The sequence below is a fragment of the Pecten maximus genome, chromosome 14, assembly GCF_902652985.1.
Source record: "Pecten maximus chromosome 14, xPecMax1.1, whole genome shotgun sequence".
NCBI lineage: Eukaryota > Metazoa > Mollusca > Bivalvia > Pectinida > Pectinidae > Pecten > Pecten maximus.
This window is the reverse complement of record NC_047028.1, coordinates 767,111-795,083: the sequence shown is the minus strand read 5'-3', so window position 1 is coordinate 795,083 and position 27,973 is coordinate 767,111. Positions and strand designations below refer to the sequence as shown.

At 35.6% G+C, this 27,973-nt stretch overlaps 1 protein-coding gene across 1 annotated transcript in view; it reads right to left on the bottom strand.

The window, feature by feature from the left end:
• LOC117342579 overlaps positions 1-24,818 on the bottom strand; it is a 31,522-nt gene extending 6,704 nt beyond the window's left edge. The window contains exons 1-18 of the mRNA XM_033904770.1: positions 24,666-24,818; positions 23,752-23,793; positions 22,591-22,664; positions 22,123-22,191; positions 20,459-20,543; positions 18,519-18,681; positions 15,017-15,082; positions 13,644-13,767; positions 13,265-13,364; positions 12,899-12,957; positions 8,460-8,524; positions 8,040-8,168; positions 6,471-6,513; positions 5,648-5,762; positions 2,943-3,027; positions 2,458-2,527; positions 1,822-1,928; positions 74-291 (exon numbers count right to left, since the gene is read on the bottom strand). Of these exons, the coding sequence (XP_033760661.1) occupies positions 74-291; positions 1,822-1,928; positions 2,458-2,527; positions 2,943-3,027; positions 5,648-5,762; positions 6,471-6,513; positions 8,040-8,168; positions 8,460-8,524; positions 12,899-12,957; positions 13,265-13,364; positions 13,644-13,767; positions 15,017-15,082; positions 18,519-18,681; positions 20,459-20,543; positions 22,123-22,191; positions 22,591-22,664; positions 23,752-23,793; positions 24,666-24,732 (1,681 nt within the window). The 5' untranslated portion in view covers positions 24,733-24,818. The remainder of the gene's footprint in view (positions 1-73; positions 292-1,821; positions 1,929-2,457; positions 2,528-2,942; positions 3,028-5,647; positions 5,763-6,470; positions 6,514-8,039; positions 8,169-8,459; positions 8,525-12,898; positions 12,958-13,264; positions 13,365-13,643; positions 13,768-15,016; positions 15,083-18,518; positions 18,682-20,458; positions 20,544-22,122; positions 22,192-22,590; positions 22,665-23,751; positions 23,794-24,665) is intronic.
• Positions 24,819-27,973: the final 3,155 nt, after the last annotated feature.

Genomic DNA, 27,973 nt, shown 5'->3' with positions numbered 1-27,973 from the left:
TTCACATAATATATTATATAATCATACCTAACATTAGTTTTAAAATGTTCACTACATCAGCATTTCAAAGTTTATAACAATGTTAGAGATGTATTAATGTAAGGCAGCATGGTTGTCTGTGATTGGTTAAACACTGCAGTCTGTAATATGTAGGACTGTCCACCCCTACCAGCCACAATGTCTCGGACACTGTTATACAAGTCATATATCACTGCAAACCCGAAATATAACGGGATCAGAAACTGTAGCCACCGTACAGAGTTAGGAACTGGCAAAGGAATCTTTAGATATCTGAAATAAAACAAGAATAACACTTCATCATATGGTCTGGATTTTTAGATATCAGATATAAAACATTAAAATAACACTTCATCATTGGTCTGGACGTTTAGATATCTGAAATAAAACATAAAAATAACACTTCATCATATGGTCTAGACTCTTAGATATCTGAAATAAAACATAAGGATAACACTTCATCATATGGTCTGGACGTTTAGATATCCGATATAAAACATAAAAATAACACTTCATCATATGGTCTGGATGTTTAGATATCTGATATAAAACATAAAAATAACACTTCATCATATGGTCTAGACTCTTAGATATCCGATATAAAACATAAAAATAACAATTTAACACATGGTGTGGATGTTTAGATATCTCATATAAAATATAAACATAGCACTTCATCATATGGTCTAGTCTCTTAGATATCTGATATAAAACATAAAAATAACACTTCATCATATGGTCTAGTCTCTTAGATATCTGATATAAAACATAAAAATAACACTTCATCATATGGTCTGGATGTTTAGATATCTGATATAAAACATAAAAATAACACTTCATCATATGGTCTGGACATTTAGATATCCGATATAAAACATAAACATAGCACTTCATCATATGGTCTGGACATTTAGATATCCGATATAAAACATAAAAATAACACTTCATCATATGGTCTAGTCTCTTAGATATCTGATATAAAACATAAAAATAACACTTCATCATATGGTCTGGATGTTTAGATATCTGATATAAAACATAAAAATAACACTTCATCATATGGTCTGGACATTTAGATATCCGATATAAAACATAAACATAGCACTTCATCATATGGTCTAGTCTCTTAGATATCCGATATAAAATATAAAAATAACACTTCATCATATGGTCTAGACTCTTAGATATCCGATATAAAACATAAACATAGCACTTCATCATATGGTCTAGTCTCTTAGATATCCGATATAAAACATAAACATAGCACTTCATCATATGGTCTAGACTCTTAGATATCCGATATAAAACATAAACATAGCACTTCATCATATGGTCTGGACTTTAAGATAGATAATAACAACAACTGATAACCCAATGGTCCAAGTATATGGGTTGTATGTATGAAGTCTTTATAAGATAATATATACCATGTCATGTACATAATTATACTGTACATATTGGAATTAATTAATAGATTAGATATTGATAATTGACTTAATGATAAAAGATTAGAGAGATTTTACAGGAATACTAAATACAGTACATATAGTATATCATTTAAAGTATTAGAGATTTTACAGGAATACCAAATACAGTACACATAGTATATCATTTAAAGTATTGGAGATTTTATAGAAATACCAAATACAGTACATATAGTATATCATTTAAAATATTAGAGATTTTATAGGAATACCAAATACAGTATATATAGTGTATCAATTAAAGTATTAGAATTTTCATAGGAATACCAAATACAGTATATATAGTGTATCAATTAAAGTATAGAAAAGTTTGATTTACCTTTTGTTATCTTTCCTCCGGGCCCGTAATAACATTAAAAACACAAATACTCCAGCTTCCAAATTAACAGTAAAGGATGAAAATTTCTCCAGTATATCAACAAACCCCTACAACATCCAGACGAAAATGTCACAAGAAATCTATACAAAAATAAATTGTACATTGTCGTTATCTTGGGTAAAATTCATTTTCAAATCTATTTTTATTAAGTTTTGATATTCAAAAATTAGTGATCGATATACTTTGCTGGAATATACATGTAGATAGAGTGTAAGGGAATGTTGCCTCTCCCAAACAAAAACAATTATAGGAGACAGGCATTGTGGTTGTTATGTAAGATCAGTACAATGCTTGTACATGTAATTAACAATTATAATGTATCAAAACTGCAACTTGCAAAACTGACATGGCTGATCCATTGGTTAATTAATGGTAAATTCACCATCAGTCCATAGATAAATTCATGGTAAATTCACAGTTAATTCATGATCATATTCCAATTACTTTTGCTAAATGAAGCAATTACATATATTGTAATGGCAGAAATATCTATAAAAACTTAATGTCATGTGATCAATGATACAGAATTATCTCCACTGGAATCTCCTCATGCCTTAAGTAAAATCTGTCAATTACCTGAGGGTCCATCATGGCCACAGTAAACACTATCCCAAACATGGCTAGGGATAGGAATGAATGGCACCAACTACAAAACAATCATTGTAAGATTATATACATGACTAACACCAACTACAAATCAATGATTGTAAGATTATACATGACTGTTACACTGTTAACACATGCTTATTCAAAAGTTTATAATGCTGTTAGTGTTAGGAAAATTGCTAAGTTTTAAAATAAATGCTATGAAAAACATGTAGCCTCTAGCATAAACACTGATAGATTTGTTGTAAGAAGACCAGTGTAATTCATGGAAAACATAAAAACAGTAAACATGAACACCTTCAATGAGACAGATGTTACTGGGAATTGGATTGTTTTCTGACTCAATTGTGTTCAGCTTAAATTTTCAAATGAATAAATATGGATACCTACAATGTATATAAAAGTAAACAACTTGGAAACACAGGGTTCAAAGGTCAATAATTTTATAAACTTACAAATGCTGGTTACAACATCCAGTCACAGTCTTTGTACCACCACTGGGACGTTTTCTGGCCCAGACAGAATCTACCCACCCCTGTACTAATTACAAACAAAGACATACAGTTAATCTAACAAAACCTGCAAGATACAACATTAAACTGTAGGGTTTTTTGGGGGGTTTTCCAGCATATAAACACAACGGTATTAGTAGAAAGATTAACTAGATCATGTTATGTGAATTGGACAAGCATTTGTCTTTCCTGATGAATCCACATTATTTTTTGAAATTGGATAATATCTATTTTTTAAATCTAATGAAACTAGCTAAATGTACAGTACTATATAAACATTTTGAAATATTAATAATACTTGAGACACTGCTCTCTATATAAACGCCTTTTAGATGACATATATACGGTATTTAAATTGTTACACTATAAAACAGTTATCCATTTATTGGCTTGTAATTATTTGAAAACTCACAAAGCAGAATTACATCAAGTATAATGATCAATACCAGAAAGAGTAAGAATTTGGTATTAATGTGTATTTTCACTGTCAATAATCTTCATTCAAAATTATCAGAAGCAAACAGAAAATAAGTTAAATGGTGTGAAACTGTTTTCAAAAAGTGTACTGTGATCAGTTTCATCAGCGTCAAATCAAAATATAATAGTTATTCTTCACAACACAAAATTTCAACAAAGGGCAATAACTCCGTAATTAAGGGTCCATAGATCAATCTTTGTGTGACCATTGTATACATCATGTTTCATTAAGTTTAAACGCAAGCAAAGTTATGCTCCAGACATGAACCAAAGGGCCTTGAACCTTGATCTATGCAGATCACCTTATTGTAACTGATGTATATTAATACAGCGGACAAAGTGAAAAGGACAGACAGACAGAGCAAAGCCGGGGCTATAGATTATTTTAAGATAGCATTACAATCATAGAGTGTGAAATATCCTTTTGTTAATGGCAAATTTGGTGTGTGGATTAACTGTATATAGGGGCTGCTTACACAGATGAAGAAAGTGGATAGAAGTCTGGGTGATTTGTAGATTTGGTGTGAAGATTAGGTGTATATACAAATGTATAGGGGAGTCTTGAGGGGCTCAAATGGAGATAGAAGTCTAGGTGATTTGTACATTTGGTGTGAAGATTAGGGATATATATAGGAGAGTCTGGGGGGCCCAGATGGAGATAGAAGTCAGGGTGATTTGTAGACTTGGTGTGTAGATTAGGGGTATATATAGCGGAGTCTGAGGGGCTCAGATGGAGATAGAAGTCTGAGTGATTTGTAGATTGGGTGTGAAGATTAGGGGTATATATAGGGGGTATATAGGGGAGTCTGGGGTGCCCAGATGGAGATAGAAGTCAGGGTGATTTGTAGACTTGGTGTGTAGATTAGGGGTATATATAGGGGAGTCTTGAGGGGCCCAGATGGAGATAGAAGTCTGAGTGATTTGTAGACTTGGTGTGTAGATTAGGGGTATATATAGCGGAGTCTGAGGGGCTCAAATGGAGATAGAAGTCAGGGTGATTTGTAGACTTGGTGTGTAGATTAGGGGTATATATAGGGGAGTCTGAGAGGCGCAGATGGAGATAGAAGTCTGAGTGATTTGTAGACTTGGTGTGTAGATTAGGGGTATATATAGGGGAGTCTGAGAGGCGCAGATGGAGATAGAAGTCTGAGTGATTTGTAGACTTGGTGTGTAGATTAGGGGTATATATAGGGGGGTCTGAGGGGCGCAGATGGAGATAGAAGTCTGAGTGATTTGTAGACTTGGTGTGTAGATTAGGGGTATATATAGGGGGGTCTGAGGGGCGCAGATGGAGATAGAAGTCTGAGTGATTTGTAGACTTGGTGTGTAGATTAGGGGTATATATAGGGGGGTCTGAGGGGCGCAGATGGAGATAGAAGTCTGAGTGATTTGTAGACTTGGTGTGTAGATTAGGGGTATATATAGGGGGGTCTGAGGGGCGCAGATGGAGAAAGAAGTCTGGGTGATTTGTAGACTTGGTGTGTAGATAAGGGGTCTATAAAGTGGAGTCTAAGGGGCTCAGATGGAGATAGAAGTCTGAGTGATTTGTAGACTTGGTGTGTAGATTAGGGGTACATATAGAGCAGTCTGAGGGGCCCAGATGGAGAAAGAAGTCTGGGTGATTTGTAGACTTGGTGTGTAGATAAGGGGTCTATAAAGTGGAGTCTAAGGGGCTCAGATGGAGATAGAAGTCTGAGTGATTTGTAGACTTGGTGTGTAGATTAGGGGTACATATAGAGCAGTCTGAGGGGCCCAGATGGAGAAAGAAGTCTGGGTGATTTGTAGACTTGGTGTGTAGATAAGGGGTCTATAAAGTGGAGTCTAAGGGGCCCAGATGGAGATAGAAGTCTGGGTGATTTGTAGACTTGGTGTGTAGATTAGGGGTACATATAGAGCAGTCTGAGGGGCCCAGATGGAGATAGAAGTCTGAGTGATTTGTAGACTTGGTGTGTAGATTAGGGGTACATATAGAGCAGTCTGAGGGGCCCAGATGGAGATAGAAGTCTGAGTGATTTGTAGACTTGGTGTGTAGATTAGGGGTATATATATGAGGTTGAGCGGCCCAGATTGAGAAAGAAGTGGGTGATTCTGCAGTTTGTCATTTTAGAGCTGCTTGGAACAGATCTGGTATGACTAAAATAAACAATAACAACCATTAATGTTTTACTTACATGTGTGATGGAGAACTGCCCCTATAGTCAGGAAGGACACTGTAATGCTGACCACTATAAACACCTCCACCAGTATAGCCACATAGTAAAAGGACGGGTAATTCTCTTCTATTATCTGTCAAACAGACATAGTTCAAAAATTGTACATGTAAGATAGAAATGGTAGTCGGTAATCTATTAATGTATATGTCAAACAGATGTAGTTCAAAATTGTACATGTTCATGTATGGTAGAAATAGTAGTCTGTGATCTCTTATCTGTCAAACAGTTTTCAAAATTGTAAATGCAAGGTAGAAATGGTAGTCGGTAATCTATTAAATAAATGTATCTGTCAAACAGATGTAGTTCAAAATTGTACATGTATGGTAGAAATGGCAGTTGGTGATCTTTTATCTGTCAAACAGACGTAGTTCAAAATTGTACATGTAAGATAGAAATGGTAGTCTGTGATCTCTTATCCATTTTTTAAGATGTTATCTTGTCTTTTACAGAATTGTGATAACTATGATAAGGAGCAGTGTTTTGGCAACAAGATTTAACATATTCTATTTAATAAAGACTGATTCACTGTCAAGCAGTAGTTACAAGGATTTCATTCCGATACTTCACCGAGTATTTGTGGAAACTTAATCTTACGTACCTCAGATAACAGACTTACTCAAGACACTGAATGCTCCTAAACCTAACATCACTTATACTATATCCTTAAAGATATCAATGTTGTACAGCTACATAATAAACAATAACCATCTCTCAATCAAAATCAATTATAATCACTGGAAAATGAGGTAATAATCCCCAGAAATTAAACAATATCACTCACTTTTGTAAGAGGTATGGTTGAGATTTCTCCAACTGCTGCAGATCTGTATCACAAATAAAGAAAATCATTTTTTTGTTTTTTTGTTGCAGTGAATGGGTATATACTAATAACTACATGACAGTACCAATGTATGTATGAGACAGATTTACTCCTGTGATGGCATATTTGTTTTACTCAGTTAATATTTGTTACATGTACTTGTTAGATTTAAATTTCATATAACAAAGACTAGAATCACTGTAGGTGGGTCCATATAATTACTCACACCTACTCATTAAACGTTGGAATAGAGTGGGCTCCAGTTTGGAAAATAACAAGAAAGCAAACAATGGCATCCATTAAATAAGTGATTGGTCACAAAACAACTCAAAAACCACAACTAAGGCTAAACAAAATTAATTACTTGGTTCTTGGCCAAATTGTTCTGAAAAGAGATGTGAGGGAGAAAGGTATTTTTTATCACTTTACTTGTGAATTAAAAAACAATTGAGGGTTTATTGTTTCATTTTCCAAACCAATCTATCCATTTTCATATAAACTGCTTCAAAATGTAGGTAGCACAGTTCATTGTTTTTGTTTCACATTAATGACTCAGGCCCATGGGCTTTAATGTCACCTGAGTTTTGATATATTTAAGCATATTTGACCCCTTTGACCTTGAATGATGAACAATCTTTATAGCCCTTTACCCCAGAATGATACAAACCCATTATCAATTCTTTGGGCCTCTTGGTAATCAAGAAGAAGTTGTTTAAAGATTTAAGCATATTTGACCCCTGTGACCTTGAATGAAGGTCAAGGTCATCAATTTGAACAAACTTGGAAGTGCTTCATTCCCTGCATGCTACAGACCTAATATAAGGTCACTTGGCCTTTTGAATACTAAGAAGAAGTTGTTCAAACATTTTAGCATATTTTATCTCAGTGACCTTGAATGAAGGTCAAGGTAATCCATTTGAACAAACTTGGTAGTCCTTCATCCCAGCATGCTACAGACCCAATATCAGGTCTTTGGACCTGTTAGTGATTGAGAAGAAGTTGAAAATGTAAATTGTTCATGACGCACCACACCGGGCAAAAGGCGATTGCAATAGGTGATCTTAAAAATGTACTCTAATTTCATGGTTAAACATAATGAATATGACAGGGGAAGGTTTGATGGTGATGCATTTTCCCCCAAAGAATAATGAGTTTTTTAATTCAACCACGAAAAACATACAAGATGAGAGGCCTTGTTTTTACTTCAAAGCAGTTGGGGAAGATCCTGAAAACCAGGTGACTATTTTGCATTGGCCTGATGAAGACTTTAATTAAATCAATAATGAATATATCATATATACTATGCATGGTAATGTGTATATGATAATGATATTTGCAGGATTTACATTTGTAATTATATATAGAAGATTCTGATGAACAAACTTCAAGATAGGATTCTTAGCAATTAATGCATAAACCAATTTGAAATTAGAATCAGAAAGAAAACTACCTAGTATACACATATTATTAGAAAAGTTTCAAAGATATCTGTTTTCCTGTGATAAGAATTTGGTAAGATGCGATACATACCCTTCAAGTGAAATGGAATTTTCACAAATCTGACTTTGATCACCCCTCTGCTGTTGTACAGAGAGAGTACGGTTTATACTACAGGGCGATACAGCTAACTGGGGGACAATGTCCAGCACTGCCCAGCACCTGAAACAAGTAAAAAGTTTGAATCTGTTAGATTAATATATCTACAGTGACCAACGTAAGTTAATTCCATTACATCCAAATGATACAAACAGTTCAACAGTGTTCTCCCAGTCAATTCATTAATCAAATATACATTATATCCTAGCTAAGTGATGCTACAAATCAGACGCTTTATAAATTATTGCATGTATATGATATAATTAATATAAGTATTGTGAGTAACAATTTGAATGTATATTATATCACTGTACATTTAATAAGTAGATTATCCTACTTTAGATTTGTACTTACCATAAAACATTTAACACTGTACATGTCACTAAACCTAAAATCACAGCTAAGCGGAAATACTTCACCTGGAAATCAAAAATTGTATGATTAACTTAGCTTGTTAAAAATTACAAAAAAAAAAATATTATTCAGGAATTGGAATGAATCCTTTGACCTTTGACAATGGGTACATAGGTACAGAATTCACTTATAAAAGGTAAAAACAATCTGAAACAACAAAACCTAGTGGTATGGCAGCTTTAAAATGACTACACTTTTCTCTATCTAATATTGAAAGATTGAATTTTACAGCATCGCATGGTAACAATCATTACTGTATGTCACATGAAATTGATCATCTATATGTCAGCTACAGTATGCATGTATACAAGTCACATATACAATATAGTTACTTATGAAATTGTACTTTTTATTATTTCAAACTCAGAGTATAGACAATTCCATGAAACAAACAAACACCAGAGGGAGGAAATGATGAATATCCCGTCCACACTGGGGTTCCAACTCAAGATCTCTAGCTAATTGTCTGATGGCCTCTTTCTAAACTAATTAGACTGATGCCCTCCCTCTACACTAATTGGACTGATGGCCTCTCTACACTAATTGGACTGATGACCTCTCTCTACACTAATTAGACTGATGCCCTCCCTCTACACTAATTGGACTGATGGCCTCTCTACACTAATTGGACTGATGGCCTCTCTCTACACTAATTGGACTGATGGCCTCTCTCTACACTAATTGGACTGATGGCCTCTCTCTACACTAATTGGACTGATGGTAATTGTATACTAAGAGAGGCTTACAACTTGCTCTACATGGAAATTGAGAAAGAGAATCCAAAACAGAATTGGCTCTTGCATGTGAAGCACAAATTATTTGAACTTGGATTTGGATATATATGGTTACGTCAGTTACCTTCTGATTTTGTTTATATGCCTATTATAAAAGAAAGAATTAATGACCAGGCCTCTCAGACATTGTTTAACTCATTACATATGTTGAGTAAATGTGATCTATACAAACATATGGTTAATAAAGTAACACTGCAATTCTACCTCACCAAATCATTACCAAGTCAATTGAGAAAAATGATAACAAAACTGAGACTTTCAGCACACAATCTAGCTATAGAATCAGGAAGGTATAGGAATATTCCCAGGTGTCATAGGTATTGCATTAAGTGTAATTCTTTAGAAGTTGAGGATGAATTTCATTTTTTACTCGTATGTCAAAAATATTCAACTCTTAGAGGAAAATATATAAAGAAATATTTTTGGAAAAAACCTTCAGTCTTCAAAGTAATAGAATTACTGAACACAAATAGTCTTAAAGAATTGAATTTGCTAGGAAGATTTATCAAAGAAGCTTTTAGTTGCAGAATTGTGTAAATATACTTGGTTTGTGTAGGTGTTGAGTTTTGATGTAACACGTTATTGCATAATAGTGTGCTTATACATTGTTGAACCTCCCGGTGTCCGTCTGTCGTGTTTACCAAATGGTATTATCTGATACTTTTTTTCCATGTCTCTCTGACTGACTGTTATAAAAGTTCTCCTAGAATCCTTATTCTGTAACAGTGTATTATAATTAGTATCAATTCTGTGATTGGGCGCAGCCCTTGTAAGATTAAGTGGTTACAATGTATTTTTTTGCTGATGTTGCCAGTAGACAATATGGTTGATTAATATTCCTCATAATATAGTACATATGTCGGTTAATCGGTTTCCGTATTTAATTATAATAAGTCAATTACGTTTTGTAATTTTATTATAATACATGTTGTATTCATATATATATATATATACATATATAAATACATGTATATTAATTTATGTACTGATGGGTCATAGACCTAAAGTCAATAAATGAATTGAATTGAATTGATGGCCTCTCTCTACACTAATTGGACTGATGGCCTCTCTCTACACTAATTGGACTGATGGCCTCTCTCGACACTAATTGGACTGATGGCCTCTCTCTACACTAATTGGACTGATGGCTTCTCTCTACACTAATTGGACTGATGACCTCTCTCTACACTAATTGGACTGATGGCCTCTCTCTACACTAATTGGACTGATGACTTCTCTACACTAATTGGACTGATGGCCTCTCTCTACACTAATTGGACTGATGACCTCTCTCTACACTAATTGGACTGATGGCCTCTCTCTACACTAATTGGACTGATGGCCTCTCTCTACACTAATTGGACTGATGGCCTCTCTCTACACTAATTGGACTGATGGCCTCTCTCTACACTAATTGGACTGATGGCCTCTCTCTACACTAATTGGACTGATGGCCTCTCTCTACACTAATTGGACTGACGGCCTCTCTCTACACTAATTGGACTGACGGCCTCTCTCTACACTAATTGGACTGACGGCCTCTCTCTACACTAATTGGACTGACGGCCTCTCTCTACACTAATTGGACTGACGGCCTCTCTCTACACTAATTGGACTGATGGCCTCTCTCTACACTAATTGGACTGATGGCCTCTCTCTACACTAATTGGACTGATGGCCTCTCTACACTAATTGGACTGATGACCTCCCTCTACACTAATTGGACTGATGGCCTCTCTCTACACTAATTGGACTGATGGCCTCTCTACACTAATTGGACTGATGGCCTCTCTCTACACTAATTGGACTGATGGCCTCTCTCTACACTAATTGGACTGATGGCCTCTCTCTACACTAATTGGACTGATGGCCTCTCTCTACACTAATTGGACTGATGGCCTCTCTCTACACTAATTGGACTGATGGCCTCTCTCTACACTAATTGGACTGATGGCCTCTCTCTACACTAATTGGACTGATGGCCTCTCTACACTAATTGGACTGATGGCCGCTCTCTACACTAATTGGACTGATGGCCTCTCTCTACACTAATTGGACTGATGGCCTCTCTCTACACTAATTGGACTGATGGCCTCTCTCTACAATAATTGGACAAATGGCCTGTCTCTAAACTAATTGGACTTAAGGCCTCGAGCTCTCTCTACACTAATTGGACTGATGGCCTCTCTCTACACTAATTGGACTGATGGCCTCTCTCTACACTAATTGGACTGATGGCCTCTCTCTACACTAATTGGACTGATGGCCTCTCTCTACACTAATTGGACTGATGGCCTCTCTCTACACTAATTGGACTGATGGCCTCTCTCTACACTAATTGGACTGATGGCCTCTCTCTACACTAATTGGACTGATGGCCTCTCTCTACACTGATTGGACCGATGGCCTCTCTCTACACTAATTAGACCGATGGCCTCTCTCTACACTAATTGGACCGATGGCCTCTCTCTACACTAATTGGACCGATGGCCTCTCTCTACACTAATTGGACCGATGGCCTCTCTCTACACTAATTGGACTGATGGCCTCTCTCTACACTAATTGGACTGATGGCCTCTCTCTACACTTATTAGACTGATGGCCTCTCTACACTAATTGGACTGATGGCCCCTCTCTACACTAATTAGACTGATGGCCTCTCTCTACACTAATTGGACTGATGGCCTCTCTCTACACTAATTGGACTGATGGCCTCTCTCTACACTAATTAGACTGATGCCCTCCCTCTACACTATATGGACTGAAGGCCTCTCTCTACACTAATTGGACCGATGGCCTCTCTCTACACTAATTGGACTGATGACCTCTCTCTACACTAATTGGACCGATGGCCTATCTCTACACTAATTGGACTGATGGCCTCATTCTACACTTATTAGACTGATGGCCTCTCTACACTAATTGGACTGATGGCCCCTCTCTACACTAATTAGACTGATGGCCTCTCTCTACACTAATTGGACTAATGGCCTCTCTCTACACTAATTGGACCGATGGCCTCTCTCTACACTAATTGGACTGATGGCCTCTCTCTACACTAATTGGACTGATGGCCTCTCTCTACACTATTGGACTGATGGCCCCTCTCTACACTAATTGGACTGATGGCCTCTCTCTACACTAATTGGACTGATGGCCCCTCTCTACACTAATTGGACTGATGGCCTCTCTCTACACTAATTGGACTGATGGCCTCTCTCTACACTAATTGGACTGACGGCCTCTCTCTACACTAATTGGACTGACAGCCTCTCTCTACACTAATTGGACTGACGGCCTCTCTCTACACTAATTGGACTGATGGCCTTTCTCTACACTAATTGGACTGATGGCCTCTCTCTACACTAATTGGACTGACGGCCTCTCTCTACACTAATTGGACTGATGGCCTCTCTCTACACTAATTGGACTGATGGCCTCTCTCTACACTAATTGGACTGATGCCCTCTCTACACTAATTGGACTGATGACCTCTCTCTACACTAATTGGACTGATGGCCTCTCTCCACACTAATTGGACTGATGGCCTCTCTCTACACTAATTTGATTTCTATGTTTACTCACCTGATTAGTCACCGGACTGATCTTACTGTACATCAACGGCATTGTGTTGATTACACCCCCTGGTGACAGGAAATCAGAAAAAAAAATCAGTAGAATTCATAATATGTACTTTCTACATCAACAATCTTGTTATATTTATGGAGGAATATGTACACCTTGTCTACCACATCACAAATATACTGTGCATTCATTCCTTCCTAATGCTTTGTTATTTCATATGTAATTAGCAACAGAATTTTACAAATTTAAACTAGCACACATTCAGAAAGAGAGAACAAATATACTAATAAGAAGCATGGCTGTTACAGCGACGCATTTTAAAATTTTTAATGCTTCATAAATTATCTGATTACTAAATCAGGTTACCAAGGGCAACGGTTCCCATGAGGAAGGGAGCTCCCACGGCACTAAAGTCATTGTGAATTTCTCTGTTGACCTCTGCCCCCACATAGAAAGTCACTATCACCTAGGACAACAAAAATAAGATCATGGCTACAGTATTATTGAGGACAATAACATATTGATGTTATAGATACAACATTTTATATAATATTCTGTATTATTGAGGACAGTGACGGATTGATGACATATAGAAACAAATGAACATTTTATACAATATTCTATGAACACACATGATAAATGATCTCAAACACATTTCCAATTTGCATTTATTTGTTAAGTTACTGTGGGTCTTCACTTTAAATATACAGCAATGTACATATAGCTGTCTAGTGTAGTAACTTACAGTTCCCAGTAGGAGAGATCCTTTAAAAAAGGTGAACACAGAGACAACCGGCTGGATAAACTTGAGGGCGAACACGATGGCCAGTGTGAGGACCCACACGAATACAGGTATCACATAAACATGTCTGTTGGAGAGAAACACGAGTATCAAATCAGGATACATCATACCATCCATATTGATCCTGAGCTATAAGCCCAGAGGTTCAACACATAGACTAAAAGTTAGGGGAGAGGTTGCTGTTGTTGTGTATTGTAATTGCAGAACCATGAAAACTGTTATGGACAAATTACAAGGCATGGGATTATGATGTCTAAAAATAGTGAATTCTACTTTCTTGATCGATAAGAAAGCTATCAGTTTGGTGATTGAAATTCTCTCTATAAATGTACTATACTCGTAATAAAACATAGATCACCTTGTGACATAAATCATTTACTCTTTTTAGCATTTCAACGGAACATTTTCTTTTGGGTGAATGATGAGTTATGAAATAAAGATCAAGTTTCATACCCGGTATATCACATAGTGAGTATTGGATTTGATATGGGATTGTCTGATTAAGGTGACAATGTCACCAAATCGTCACATATTAAGTCTTACTCCAGTTGATACTGATTACAGTCCTGGTGCCAAGCCAGCTTCATTTCTAAGATTTGTTAAATGCAGTAGCTTATATGATTTAAATATACTAAATCCTAATTTTCAAATACATGTGTACATGACAATATTTTACAGTAAGTACTAGTTTATTCTTAAACTTATTTAATCTACTTACCTTATTTATTCACCTAAGTCTAAACCAACATTATAGTTCCTGAAACATTTCCTACCTGACTTTATTTTGGTCACTGTTCAATGAGAGACTGTGATGTCTGTTGTATACTTACTCCACACTTAATTGTGATGAATACTTTATATATATACTTACTCCACACTTAATTGTGATGTATACTTTATATATATACTTACTCCACACTTAATTGTGATGTCTGTTGTATACTTACTCCACACTTAATTGTGATGTCTGTTGTATACTAATTACTCCACACTTAATTGTGATGTCTGTTGTATACTTACTCCACACTTAATTGTGATGTATACTTTATATACTTACTCCACACTTAATTGTGATGTATACTTTATATACTTACTCCACACCTAATTGTGATGAATACTTTATATACTTACTCCACACTTAATTGTGATGTATACTTTATATACTTACTCCACACTTAATTGTGATGTACACTTTATATACTTACTCCACACTTAATTGTGATGTATACTTTATATACTTACTCCACACTTAATTGTGATGTACACTTTATATACTTACTCCACACTTAATTGTGATGAATACTTTATATACTTACTCCACACCTATCAGCTCTGCATACGCCTCACTTCCAGCCAACGCATAGCTGATCAAGAGAGCAATGCTGAGGAAACAAAGGGAGATCATCCAGGTGTATTCTCAATATAAATTATCATTTAGCCCTGAATGAATCTTTTTGTAATAGGAAAAAGTATTAACCTAACCGTAAACAAGGCCCAATTATATTTATAGGGTAAAGTTGGTCGGAACAATATTTGACTGTCACATGCCAAAAAAACATGTTACTGTCTCATAATCGATAAGATTTAATGAATGTGTTCTACAGACAAGATTGACAATATTAAAATACTGAAGTATTATAAACAGTAAAATAATAACAAAAATAGTCAAATCATATATGGGTCTGGAAAACACTAGCTACAAGTTTCAAAGAAATCTGTTAACAACGGTTAGAGGAGATCTCTCAACATCGGTATCAGATACTCTAATAAGAAACACAAGATAATGCCAAACATTGGTCTCCACTTACAACTGTAGGACAAGGATAATATCAAACATCGGTCCCCACTTACAACTGTAGGACCAGGATAATATCAAACATTGGTGTCCACTTACAACTGTAGGACCAGGATAATATCAAACATCGGTCTCCACTTACAACTGTAGGACCAGGATAATATCAAACATGGGTGTCCACTTACAACTGTAGGACCAGGATAATATCAAACATCGGTCACCACTTACAACTGTAGGACCAGGATAATATCAAACATCGGTCTCCACTTACAACTGTAGGACCAGGATAATATCAAACATTGGTGTCCACTTACAACTGTAGGACCAGGATAATATCAAACATCGGTCTCCACTTACAACTGTAGGACAAGGATAATATCAAACATCGGTCTCGTCTTACAACTGTAGGACCAGGATAATATCAAACATCGGTCACCACTAACAAGTGTAAGACAAGGATTATGTCAAACATCGGTCTCCACTTACAACTGTAGGACCAGGATAATATCAAACATTGGTCACCACTTACACCTGTAGGACAAGGATAATATCAAACATCGGTCTCCACTTACAACTGTAGGACCAGGATAATATCAAACATCGGTCACCACTTACAACTGTAGGACCAGGATAATATCAAACATCGGTCACCACTTACAACTGTAGGACAAGGATTATGTCAAACATCGGTCACCACTTACAACTGTAGGACCAGGATAATATCAAACATCGGTCTCCACTTACAACTGTAGGACCAGGATAATATCAAACATCGGTCACCACTTACAACTGTAGGACCAGGATAATATCAAACATCGGTCACCACTAACAAGTGTAAGACAAGGATTATGTCAAACATCGGTCTCCACTTACAACTGTAGGACCAGGATAATATCAAACATCGGTCTCCACTTACAACTGTAGGACCAGGATAATATCAAACGTCGGTCACCACTTACAACTGTAGGACAAGGATAATATCAAACATCGGTCTCCACTTACAACTGTAGGACCAGGATAATATCAAACATCGGTCTCCACTTACAACTGTAGGACCAGGATAATATCAAACATCGGTCTCCACTTACAACTGTAGGACCAGGATAATATCAAACATCCGTCTCCACTTACAACTGTAGGACAAGGATTATGTCAAACATCGGTCTCCACTTACAACTGTAGGACAAGGATTATGTCAAACATCGGTCTCCACTTACAACTGTAGGACCAGGATTATATCAAACATCGGTCTCCACTTACAACTGTAGGACAAGGATAATATCAAACATTGGTCACCACTTACAACTGTAGGACAAGGATTATATCAAACATCGGTCTCCACTTACAACTGTAGGATCAGGATAATGTCAAACATCGGTCTCCACTTACAACTGTAGGACAAGGATAATATCAAACATCGGTCACCACTTACAACTGTAGGACCAGGATAATATCAAACATGGGTCACCACTTACAACTGTAGGACCAGGATAATATCAAACATCTGTCACCACTTACAACTGTAGGACCAGGATAATATCAAACATCGGTCCCCACTTACAACTGTAGGACCAGGATAATATCAAACATCTGTCCCCACTTACAACTGTAGGACCAGGATAATATCAAACATCGGTCTCCACTTACAACTGTAGGACCAGGATAATGTCAAACATCCGTCTCCACTTACAACTGTAGGACAAGGATTATGTCAAACATCGGTCTCCACTTACAACTGTAGGACAAGGATAATATCAAACATCCGTCTCCACTTACAACTGTAGGACCAGGATAATATCAAACATCGGTCACCACTTACAACTGTAGGACCTGGATAATATCAAACATCGGTCTCCACTTACAACTGTAGGACCAGGATAATATCAAACATCTGTCACCACTTACAACTGTAGGACCAGGATAATATCAAACATCGGTCTCCACTTACAACTGTAGGACCAGGATAATATCAAACATCGGTCACCACTTACAACTGTAGGACCAGGATAATATCAAACATCTGTCACCACTTACAACTGTAGGACCTGGATAATATCAAACATCAGTTACCACTTACAACTGTAGGACCTGGATAATATCAAACATCGGTCTCCACTTACAACTGTAGGACAAGGATTATGTCAAACATCGGTCTCCACTAACAAGTGTAAGACAAGGATTATGTCAAACATCGGTCTCCACTTACAACTGTAGGACAAGGATAATATCAAACATCGGTCTCCACTTACAACTGTAGGACCAGGATAATATCAAACGTCGGTCACCACTTACAACTGTAGGACAAGGATAATATCAAACATCGGCCTCCACTTACAACTGTAGGACCAGGATAATATCAAACATCGGTCTCCACTTACAACTGTAGGACCAGGATAATATCAAACATCGGTCTCCACTTACAACTGTAGGACCAGGATAATATCAAACATCCGTCTCCACTTACAACTGTAGGACAAGGATTATGTCAAACATCGGTCTCCACTTACAACTGTAGGACAAGGATAATATCAAACATCGGTCTCCACTTACAATTGTAGGACCAGGATAATATCAAACATCGGTCACCACTTACAACTGTAGGACCAGGATAATATCAAACATCGGTCTCCACTTACAACTGTAGGACCAGGATAATATCAAACATTGGTGTCCACTTACAACTGTAGGACCAGGATAATATCAAACATTGGTGTCCACTTACAACTGTAGGACCAGGATAATATCAAACATTGGTGTCCACTTACAACTGTAGGACCAGGATAATATCAAACATTGGTGTCCACTTACAACTGTAGGACCAGGATAATATCAAACATCGGTCTCCACTTACAACTGTAGGACCAGGATAATATCAAACATTGGTGTCCACTTACAACTGTAGGACCAGGATAATATCAAACATTGGTGTCCACTTACAACTGTAGGACCAGGATAATATCAAACATTGGTGTCCACTTACAACTGTAGGACCAGGATAATATCAAACATCAGTCACCACTTACAACTGTAGGACAAGGATTATGTCAAACATCTGCCTCCAACCACAGCCCAGAAACAGTTCCCCAAGGAGGTGAAGATTAGGGGGCCTCACACCGTCCTCAGATGACAGGGCACCTTTCTGCCTCTTTGTAGATTTCCTCTCAATAATTTTATCATCTTCATCATCTACAATTAGGTACAATTAAATGTTTTATAAGATTAGTGAATCTTGTTATAGAATAAGGATAGTTATATAAGTATATTCTAAAGATACACTGATAAACATATTGATATATTCTATCAAACGTGTATGAAATTATGTTGATATGTTGGTAAATTAATTTTGCTTGAATAAAATAATATCACATTCAGCTAAGAATTCTTTTTATTCAAAACTGCAATTAAATATAATCTACACTGCAATTAAACATAATCTTGTTTACATTATTTTTTTTTCATAAAAACTGACTTAAAAAAATATTGATTAATGCATTGTTCATCTTTACAATATCTTTATGTTTATTAAATATTTGGGCAAACATCCATTATAAGATGGTCATAACAAATCTGAATAAACGAGAGATTCCAGAGGAATATTGGTTTCCACCATTGAATGATTTTTTTGGGGTCTATGTAGGTCTGATCTTTTCTCTATTTTTCTCTTCTTCTTTATTTTTTTAATAAGGGGAACATCTTAGATTAGTGAAAGATCCATGTAGAATTTCCTGAGACTTTCAACTGTCAAAATTCAAAATGGTCATTTTGTCTGAATTCTGCTCAGTCTAAAAATTCACCATGCACAAAGAACCACCTAATTTTTTTAGAAAGATCGATCTATGAATTTTCTGAGAAATAGTGATAACAAACTTCAACTGTCAAAATTCAAAATGGTCACATGTCATCACTTTATCTTCCTTCTAGTCTCAATACTGATCATTCACAACTAGGGACCAAGAGAAACCTGCCTATAAAATTTGAGAAAACTCCTTCTTAAAAGTGATAACAATTTTGAACAGTTAAAATTCAAAATAGCCACCATTCAGCTATTGATATGTTTTTTTTCCAATCAGTCTCCAATTTGAATTCTGCACAACTTCAACATGTGAACCTATTTTGAAATTTGAGGAAAATCTTCCAGATTCTTCTGAAGAAATATTGATAACAAGGATTGCTTATGGTCAGGCAGACATACGACAGACTGACTGAAACCAGATAACAAACGAATACTGATTTGATGGAGGGCAATAATCAAATAAAACAATAGCATTAATCAGGAGATTTAACCATAGGAATATTTACTGTGTGTGAGCAAATTTCATTGAGCCTAGAAGTGATCATTGTAAATAACTGATAGACTTCATATGACACTAATAATACTACATCATAATAATAGTTATACAGTAATAACACATATATGATGAAGTACTCATCCATACAAGAGAAACATTAAATCAGGTTAATAACGAAGTTGTTAGTAAACAGAACATATCAACATAAACGGGGAAATAACTCATGTTAACTAATTTGTACTTGGAGACCACACAGTCAAATATCAAGGAGCTTTCCGTCAGCAGCCAGGAGATTCTGAAAGTGTAGGAAGTTAATTCAAATCTGACATTGTGTGAAGGCATGATACACAGACTGTACATTATTTATAAAGTACAATGTACCATGAAGTTACCTCGTGACGGCTACAACTACAGAATTTAATGGTATAATAGTTAACTTTCACCTGAACAAATATTAAAGGAATATATCCGTGTTAATAATTTAAGATGGTATCTGTAAAGATTTTTGCAAACATGTAACAAATATAGGTAATCCTAATGTCTACAAACTGTACATAAGAAACCTGTCTATAAAGTCAACCTGTTCACCTACATGTATATATAAATATTACCTGAGCTGCCTATGCCTTTTTTTGTGAAATGATGCTACTACAATGTAATGCTAGTAATATGTTATAAAATCTCACCACTTTCTTGGTCCTCATCAGAGGCTAGGTAACCAGCATCATCCGTTAGGTCATTCAAGGGAACTAACTCCTCCTGTAACAGAATCACGATTCGTACAACCTTAATTGCTTATTATTTTATTTGAGGGTACATGTAGTAATACATGCATTCTTAAAATGTTTTTTAATGTATACCTTGCATTAAATGACATGTAGTCCATTACATGATGTACATTATAATATGTCAAACAAAATACCTAGTAAATGTATTATAATTACCAATCCAATAAAAACAAGAGCTGCAATGGAGAACAGCATAGCTCGTCTCGCAAATGTTTGTCAATAAATAATTAAAATATATTAATTGGAATGGTTTCACAAATTGCATTAATAATATTTATATTGTTTACTTGATCAGATTATGCTTTGTGAATTCATGCAATTTTCAAAACCATACAAATTTATATATATATAAATTATTTATTGACAAACATTCGGGAGACAAGCTATGCTGTTGTAGATTAAATGAATATATTAAATACAAATGTAATTGCTTTTGGACATATTTCTTCAATTTTTTGACAAAATATTATCCTGATGAGAGTTGTCTCCCTTGAAAAATGTGGATCGGTATAAATTGTCTATTGTGAGCATTTTCACATTGTTTTATTTTCAGTTTCACCCCAAGAAGGGATAGTGTAACTCCATAGGGACTCTTTTATCAAATATCAGCACCCTAGTACAATCATAAAGTGATGTGTTAAATAGCTTTCAACATTTGCACCTTTTTTTTTTAAATGTGTTTTTTCCCCAAAAAAATATTTCAGTTTAACTCCGGCAAGGGATAGTTTAACCCCCACAGGGAACCTAATACCATGTATTACTATGCCTTTCAACACTCACAATATAAACTTAACACAAAGTCCAAAGATTTAAAAACAAAAACAAAAAAACACAGATTTAAAAAGAAAAAATCCAATTTTTTTCTAAAGTTTTACTCCAGGAAGGGATTGCCTTACTCCATAGGGACTCTATTGCCAAATATCAGCACCCTAGTACAATTATAAAGTGATGTATTAAAACCTCTTAACACTTGCACCAAAAACTTAACGCAGAATTATTCTAAGTCCAAAAATTTGAAAATTCTGGTTTTTTCCCAAAAAAATCTTTTAGTTTAACTCCGGCAGGGGATAGTTTAACCCAAGAGGGAGTCTATTACCAATTATCAGCACCATAGTACAATTATAAAGTGATGTATTAATACCTTTCAACACTTGCACCAAAAACTTCACGCAAAAATTTTCAAAAATCTGTTTTTTTTCCAAAAAATCTTTTAGTTTAACTCCGGCAGGGGATAGTTTGACCCCCACAGGGACCATATTACCATAAATTACTATGCCTTTCAACACTTGCACCAAAAATTTAACATTTGGAAAACCAACGCCGACGCCGGAGTGACAACATAAGCTCTCACTCTTCTTCGAAGAGACGAGCTAAAAAGGTTATAAGATGTCAGAACTATTCAAACTTCTCCATGAAACAACGGAAAGTTCCCTGAAGCTGAACAACATAGTTGGTTAAAAGGACTCAGAGAGTATTTAATAGTAACATGATGGTGAAAACAGCTGGTGCTTTACCAGGTTGAAATACATATGTATTATATACCTACATACCTTGCCGATCTGTTGTTGTGTGGCGTGAGCCAACTGTAACAGTTCCGTGAAGAAGTAAATCAACACCGCCTGGAACGAGATACTCCAGCTAATTAGTAATGACAAAAATCATTTGTTTACTGACTACATATGTTTTCGTTTGATGTTATAAACACAATAATCTTCGAAACAAACATTAGCCGAAACTTTAATCAGCATTTTAAACCAAATCTATATCCAAGATTTTAGCATACAAATGCGTGTGATTTCTGATGGCAAAACAAGTGCCCAAGTAAACTGACATGTTAGTTGACAGCTAAAAGGTGTGAAATAGTCAACACTGTCATGTAATCTTACCACAAAATTCAAAATGGAACATATCAAAATACTTTTTGATAATTTCAGCTGTCATCTCTGAATTTGACAATATACAAAACACCATATCAACCAATCGATGCTTAAACTATTTATTATCAACTCATCACTCACCTGCATACATGCCCCGATAAGGAAGGAGATAAGAAATGGGTAGAGACCGGCCTCGTTCAGCGTCACTGGAAGTCCTATTGTGTCAAATGTATTTATCAGTAGATAATATCCAATACCCAACTTATTTTTTTTTATTACATAATTTTCAAGGTTGATACATTTATATACTTTTAATTTCAATTACATTCATCAACTCAAAAGTTAATATCTCATCAATGACATCATTTATGTATAAGAAAAATTTAGTAGAATATATACAAGTTCTAAACAGAAACAAGAAGAGGCCTAGGCCAATGAATTAAAAGACCCAGCGAGGTCGTACTATTGGAGTGTAAAAGTGGAGAGTAAAAGGTCATCTTAATAGCTCAGGCTAGCGAGACATTCCCTTTAGTCTACTGAGTGGTAGGATGTTTGCCTGGAGAGTGAGAGCTCGCTAGTTTGAGCCCCAGTATGGGCAGGGTATTTTTTCATTTTACTCCTTCCTATTAAGGATTCAGTGCCGTGGATTTTGGTTTTATTATCAGTACTCCTTCCTATTACTGTACCAGTACTATACACATACTCAGTAGCTCATTATTATGTTACTTAGAACAATTAAGTAATACTGTATGTTGTAACAAAACTATAATTATAACACTTAATTGGTCAGAACTCCATTTGGAATCATTCCTAGTAGACTTTTATTCATCTAAATCTTATTTGTGCATCTTAAGAAGAAGATTAAGATGTGTGCTCTTTTTAAAAACTAATGATCACTCTAGCATCCATGTCGGAATTTGGATCAATCTGAAAAATAATAACACTTCAGTGGTTAAGACCATCTCAGGATCATTTCAGGCAAGTTTGAGCTGAATCCCATCACTGACTAGTGGAATTATAGAAGTTTGAAGTTCAATTTTCAAGATGGCAGCCATCATTGGCCATCTTGGATTTCAGATCGACCCCAAAAAATAAGAACACTTCATCAGAACCATCTCAGGATCATCTCAGGCAAAGTTGAGCTGAAATCTACTAGCAGAACGAAGTACTTCAGAAGAATTTTTGAATTTGGAAAGTTTTTGTACAGCACATGGCACACAATGACGGAGGAAACACATTTTAATGACTTTTGGTCAGATGGCCTGACAACATTTTAAAAGTGCAACAATAAAGGGAACTTACCCAGAATACCTGTTCCCAAAATAGTTGCTATGGTTACAAAATCTGAAAGAAATCATATGACAAATACTAATTAACATTGATATTTACCATACTTCAGCTTGTTCAATTACACTTTAAACAGCAATAGCAACAAACACATAGCATATATCATTAAAATGACAATTCCAAATTGAAATTAGCAGCGTCTCTGCTATTAAACTGTTCATTAGTTGTTAGAGTTTGAAATAACAGAACTATCTGATGATAAACAAAGTTGGTAGAACAAGGACCACGGAAATGTATTGATCAAAATAGTGATCTAAATTTTGATTCCAGGAGAATGAAAGGCAAATTCATGATCATTCAAGAGATCATATAATAATATATAGCTGTGAGTAATTAAAGGAATGAATTTTGATGTTGCAATAATTGTCATAATGATAGCTCCACTGAGCTAATATTTAGATGTTATATCATTTACAACATTAAATAAAGTTTCTTTAATTAAATAAAAAATTTTAATGGTTGTCAATATCATGCAATTAAAGTAACACCACGTGGCCTCAATTTTGACACTGGAGAAGGACGAAACCCAAACCTACCCAAAAGATGGTGGTTGTCCTGTTAACAATTCGCCTACATAACTGATGATTACTGAGAAAGATTGCAGCATGATGTGATTTATTCACAGTTTTGTTTGTTTGTTTGTTTTATTTTCTTTTATTATTTTTTTTAACTTGATGTTTGACAATTATCATGACAGAAAATTAAAAATATAAAAATTTTATAAAGTACTCAACTAAGATATATCAAAGTATATTTTGCAAAGTCACGTCTGTAGAAATAATAGTACAGTATGCACAGAAAAAAATTACTAATCTACTTTCACTTTCGTCAATTATGTACGGAAATCATATGTTAACGATTATACTCACAACACTGAAGATAAATTAGAATGGTCCCCTTCCCTTCGGCAATCTGAACCTGTTTGTATTGTGTCATTCTATTGTTTCCAGTAGTTTGGTTATCGTAAAGTTGTTTCTGTTGCTATGGTTAAGGAGATTATATTCAGCTGAGACGTCCACGTCCTTTCCTTGGCAGCCATGTTGGAAATACTTATCTATATTACTCCGCATGAGCTTATTGATATTAAAAATAATACAGGATAATCTTAATAAAGTTACAATATAATATTTGTATTTGCATACACGAAATGAATTGATGAAATAGTTAGATGTTGTTTGGAAGTATAATTTTAAATAAAAATCTATAGCACTATGTTTTTAACACAGTGGGTATTGTTATCCGGTTGAAATTACAGATGTTGTTCGGCTACCGGCGTGTTTTTATCGAAGTCCACCAAAAAGTTTCAAAATTTCGTAAGTATCGTTATATTGCAAAAATGGCAATCGTTTTGCAATGTGGAAATGATGAAATCTTAAAATGCTTTAAAACAACTTCACCATTGACTTCTGGAATATAAATACAAATCAATAAAAACCTTGAATGTTGATCTAGTCTAATCGACCAAGGAGTCATTTTTACGATATCACCATGTGTTGCAGACCATTTTATATGTGGGATGAAAGGAATACTTTTAGTATGTAGCAATTACATAGAGTATTGAATTATTGATAAGATAGCACATGTTTATTGTTATGTAGAGGAGTGACATGTTGTACCTGCGTGATCATGTTCAGTCTCTTCAGAGCACCTGTACACAAAGGTCACCATACAATGTACTACAGAGCCTATAATGATCCGGCATGACGATTTACCTTAAAACAGTACTAGTGTTCGAAAGTAAAGGTGGTCCGATGGCCAGAGGCTATAGAAAACCTGGTCAGTCTATGTAAAATGTCTTAGTGTTGGCCCATTGGATATAAAAAGTTTGAGTCCTGACATACATTACAATTCATGTAAACAACATTCCAGTATTTTCTGACACACTTTATTAATGATGACATAAACATTTATAACATGAAATCACATAGAAACACACAACAGCATAGGCCTAGCTATATCTAACATCCTAACCTAAAACCAACCCCCATACCTGTACGACCTCACTAAACCCAACATCCCGACTAATACTACCCACCCAAGACCCTACATACCCTAACGCTACATTAGTACTGGCGAGGAAGACGTGACAGCACACAGGAAACTAATCCATCAGACTGCCCAGTATATGATATACCACCCTGAATTTATCCCACATTTATCAATACAAAACTATAAGGACCAATCACAACAGAGGATTCACAGGGGCACACAGGCACAACAGACACTGACGAAAAAGCAAGCCACTACGAACAATGCACGACAAAAACATCGACCAGAGACAGCACACGTGAACAGAGGACTAGCAAATTAGGTCAAGGTGACACAGGTACACGTAGTACAGATACAACATATAGACATGACATATAGTTATCGTTAAGCTTAACCCTGTCAGCTTAACCTGTCAGTACATATACGATGGGAGGAACGATTAAAACATCTCACAACATCAACACATTACATGAAAACATCATTAGAAATTGATATGTATATGTTAACATATCAAATACAGCTATTGATACCTTCTTTTGTTGACTTATCGGCGAGTAGTGTTTAATGGCGAGGGAGATAACTCTTACAAACAGTCATACAAAACCAACCACGTGGAAATAAAAAAGAACTATACGTATCAAGTTGATATCATCTTTATTAATTACATAATATGCCACAACTGAACTTGAACCGGTAATATACATAAATAACTAGTGTAATTACAAGAGGAAATTTAGTAAAAATAAATAATGAATTGAAAAATATAAAATCTCATTGCATAACCTTTTCAACATATATAAAAGTCGTAAAACTAGGTTAAAAATAAAATTAGATCAAATATATTTACTTATACATATCAATTTCTAATGATGTTTTCATATAATGTGTTGATGTTGTGAGATGTTTTAAGGTGTTTTGGGTAGTTTTGGGGTGTTTTGGGGTAGTTTTTGGGTGTTTTTGGGTAAATCGTTCTGCCGTATTCGATAACATCTCCCGCTACACTTTCATACACTGTTAAAATACCCAAAGACACCACTCAAAACACCTGAAAACACCTGAAAACATACCCTCAAACACCCTAAAACATACCCTCAAACACCTGAAAACATACCCTCAAACACCCTAAAACATACCCTCAAACACCTGAAAACATACCCTCAAACACCTGAAAACATACCCTCAAACACCCTAAAACATACCCTCAAACACCTGAAAACATACCCTCAAACACCCTAAAACATACCCTCAAACACCTGAAAACATACCCTCAAACACCCTAAAACATACCCTCAAACACCTGAAAACATACCCTCAAACACCCTAAAACATACCCTCAAACACCCTAAAACATACCCTCAAACACCTGAAAACATGCCCTCAAACACTTCAAAATACCCACAAAACACCTAAAAACATACCCTCAAACACTCCAAAATACCCTAAAAACACCTAAAAACATACCCTCAAACACCCCAAAATACCCTAAAAACACCCCCTCAAACACCCCAAAATACCCCCAAAACATCTAGAAACATTCCTTCAAACAGACAAACACCCAAAAATACCTCCTAACTCATTCCTACATTTTAGAATATCAAGTTGAGAACATGGGACCTGTTTTTACCTATAATATCATTATATTTATTTCCTCATGGACTTGCAGTTGTACCGTGGATATTAGCAACATGTGAAAGGGCATAACTCCAACAGGTACTGTATACATTGCAGATTATTCATGTGACTTGCCAATTCACGTGTTCAATTACATGTACAAGTATATACAAGACATGTTTTTTATTTACCTTGTCGATTCACGATTAAATCAATTACTATTGTTTAAATTAAATGTGTTTTCTCAAGAACTGAATAGATATGCTGATTGTGTAACATATTAGTTGGAAATCTTAGCATGAACAGTGATTCACCAAGCTGAAGTCTGAGAACATTTGTATATATTTACATGCATTCTCAAAAGAAACTAGCTATGGATGTGCAGACATACTGCGTCATCAAGGCCATTTTCAATTTTGGTTGGACAGGTCTTGTGCGTTTATGAAATAAAGACGGACCTGGTGATTTTATATTGATTTCATACTACTCTTGACAAAGACTTTCAAGGCCTGTACTAACATGTGCGGTTCTGATATGATACAAATGTATATGTACATTAATTATTACAATATATTGT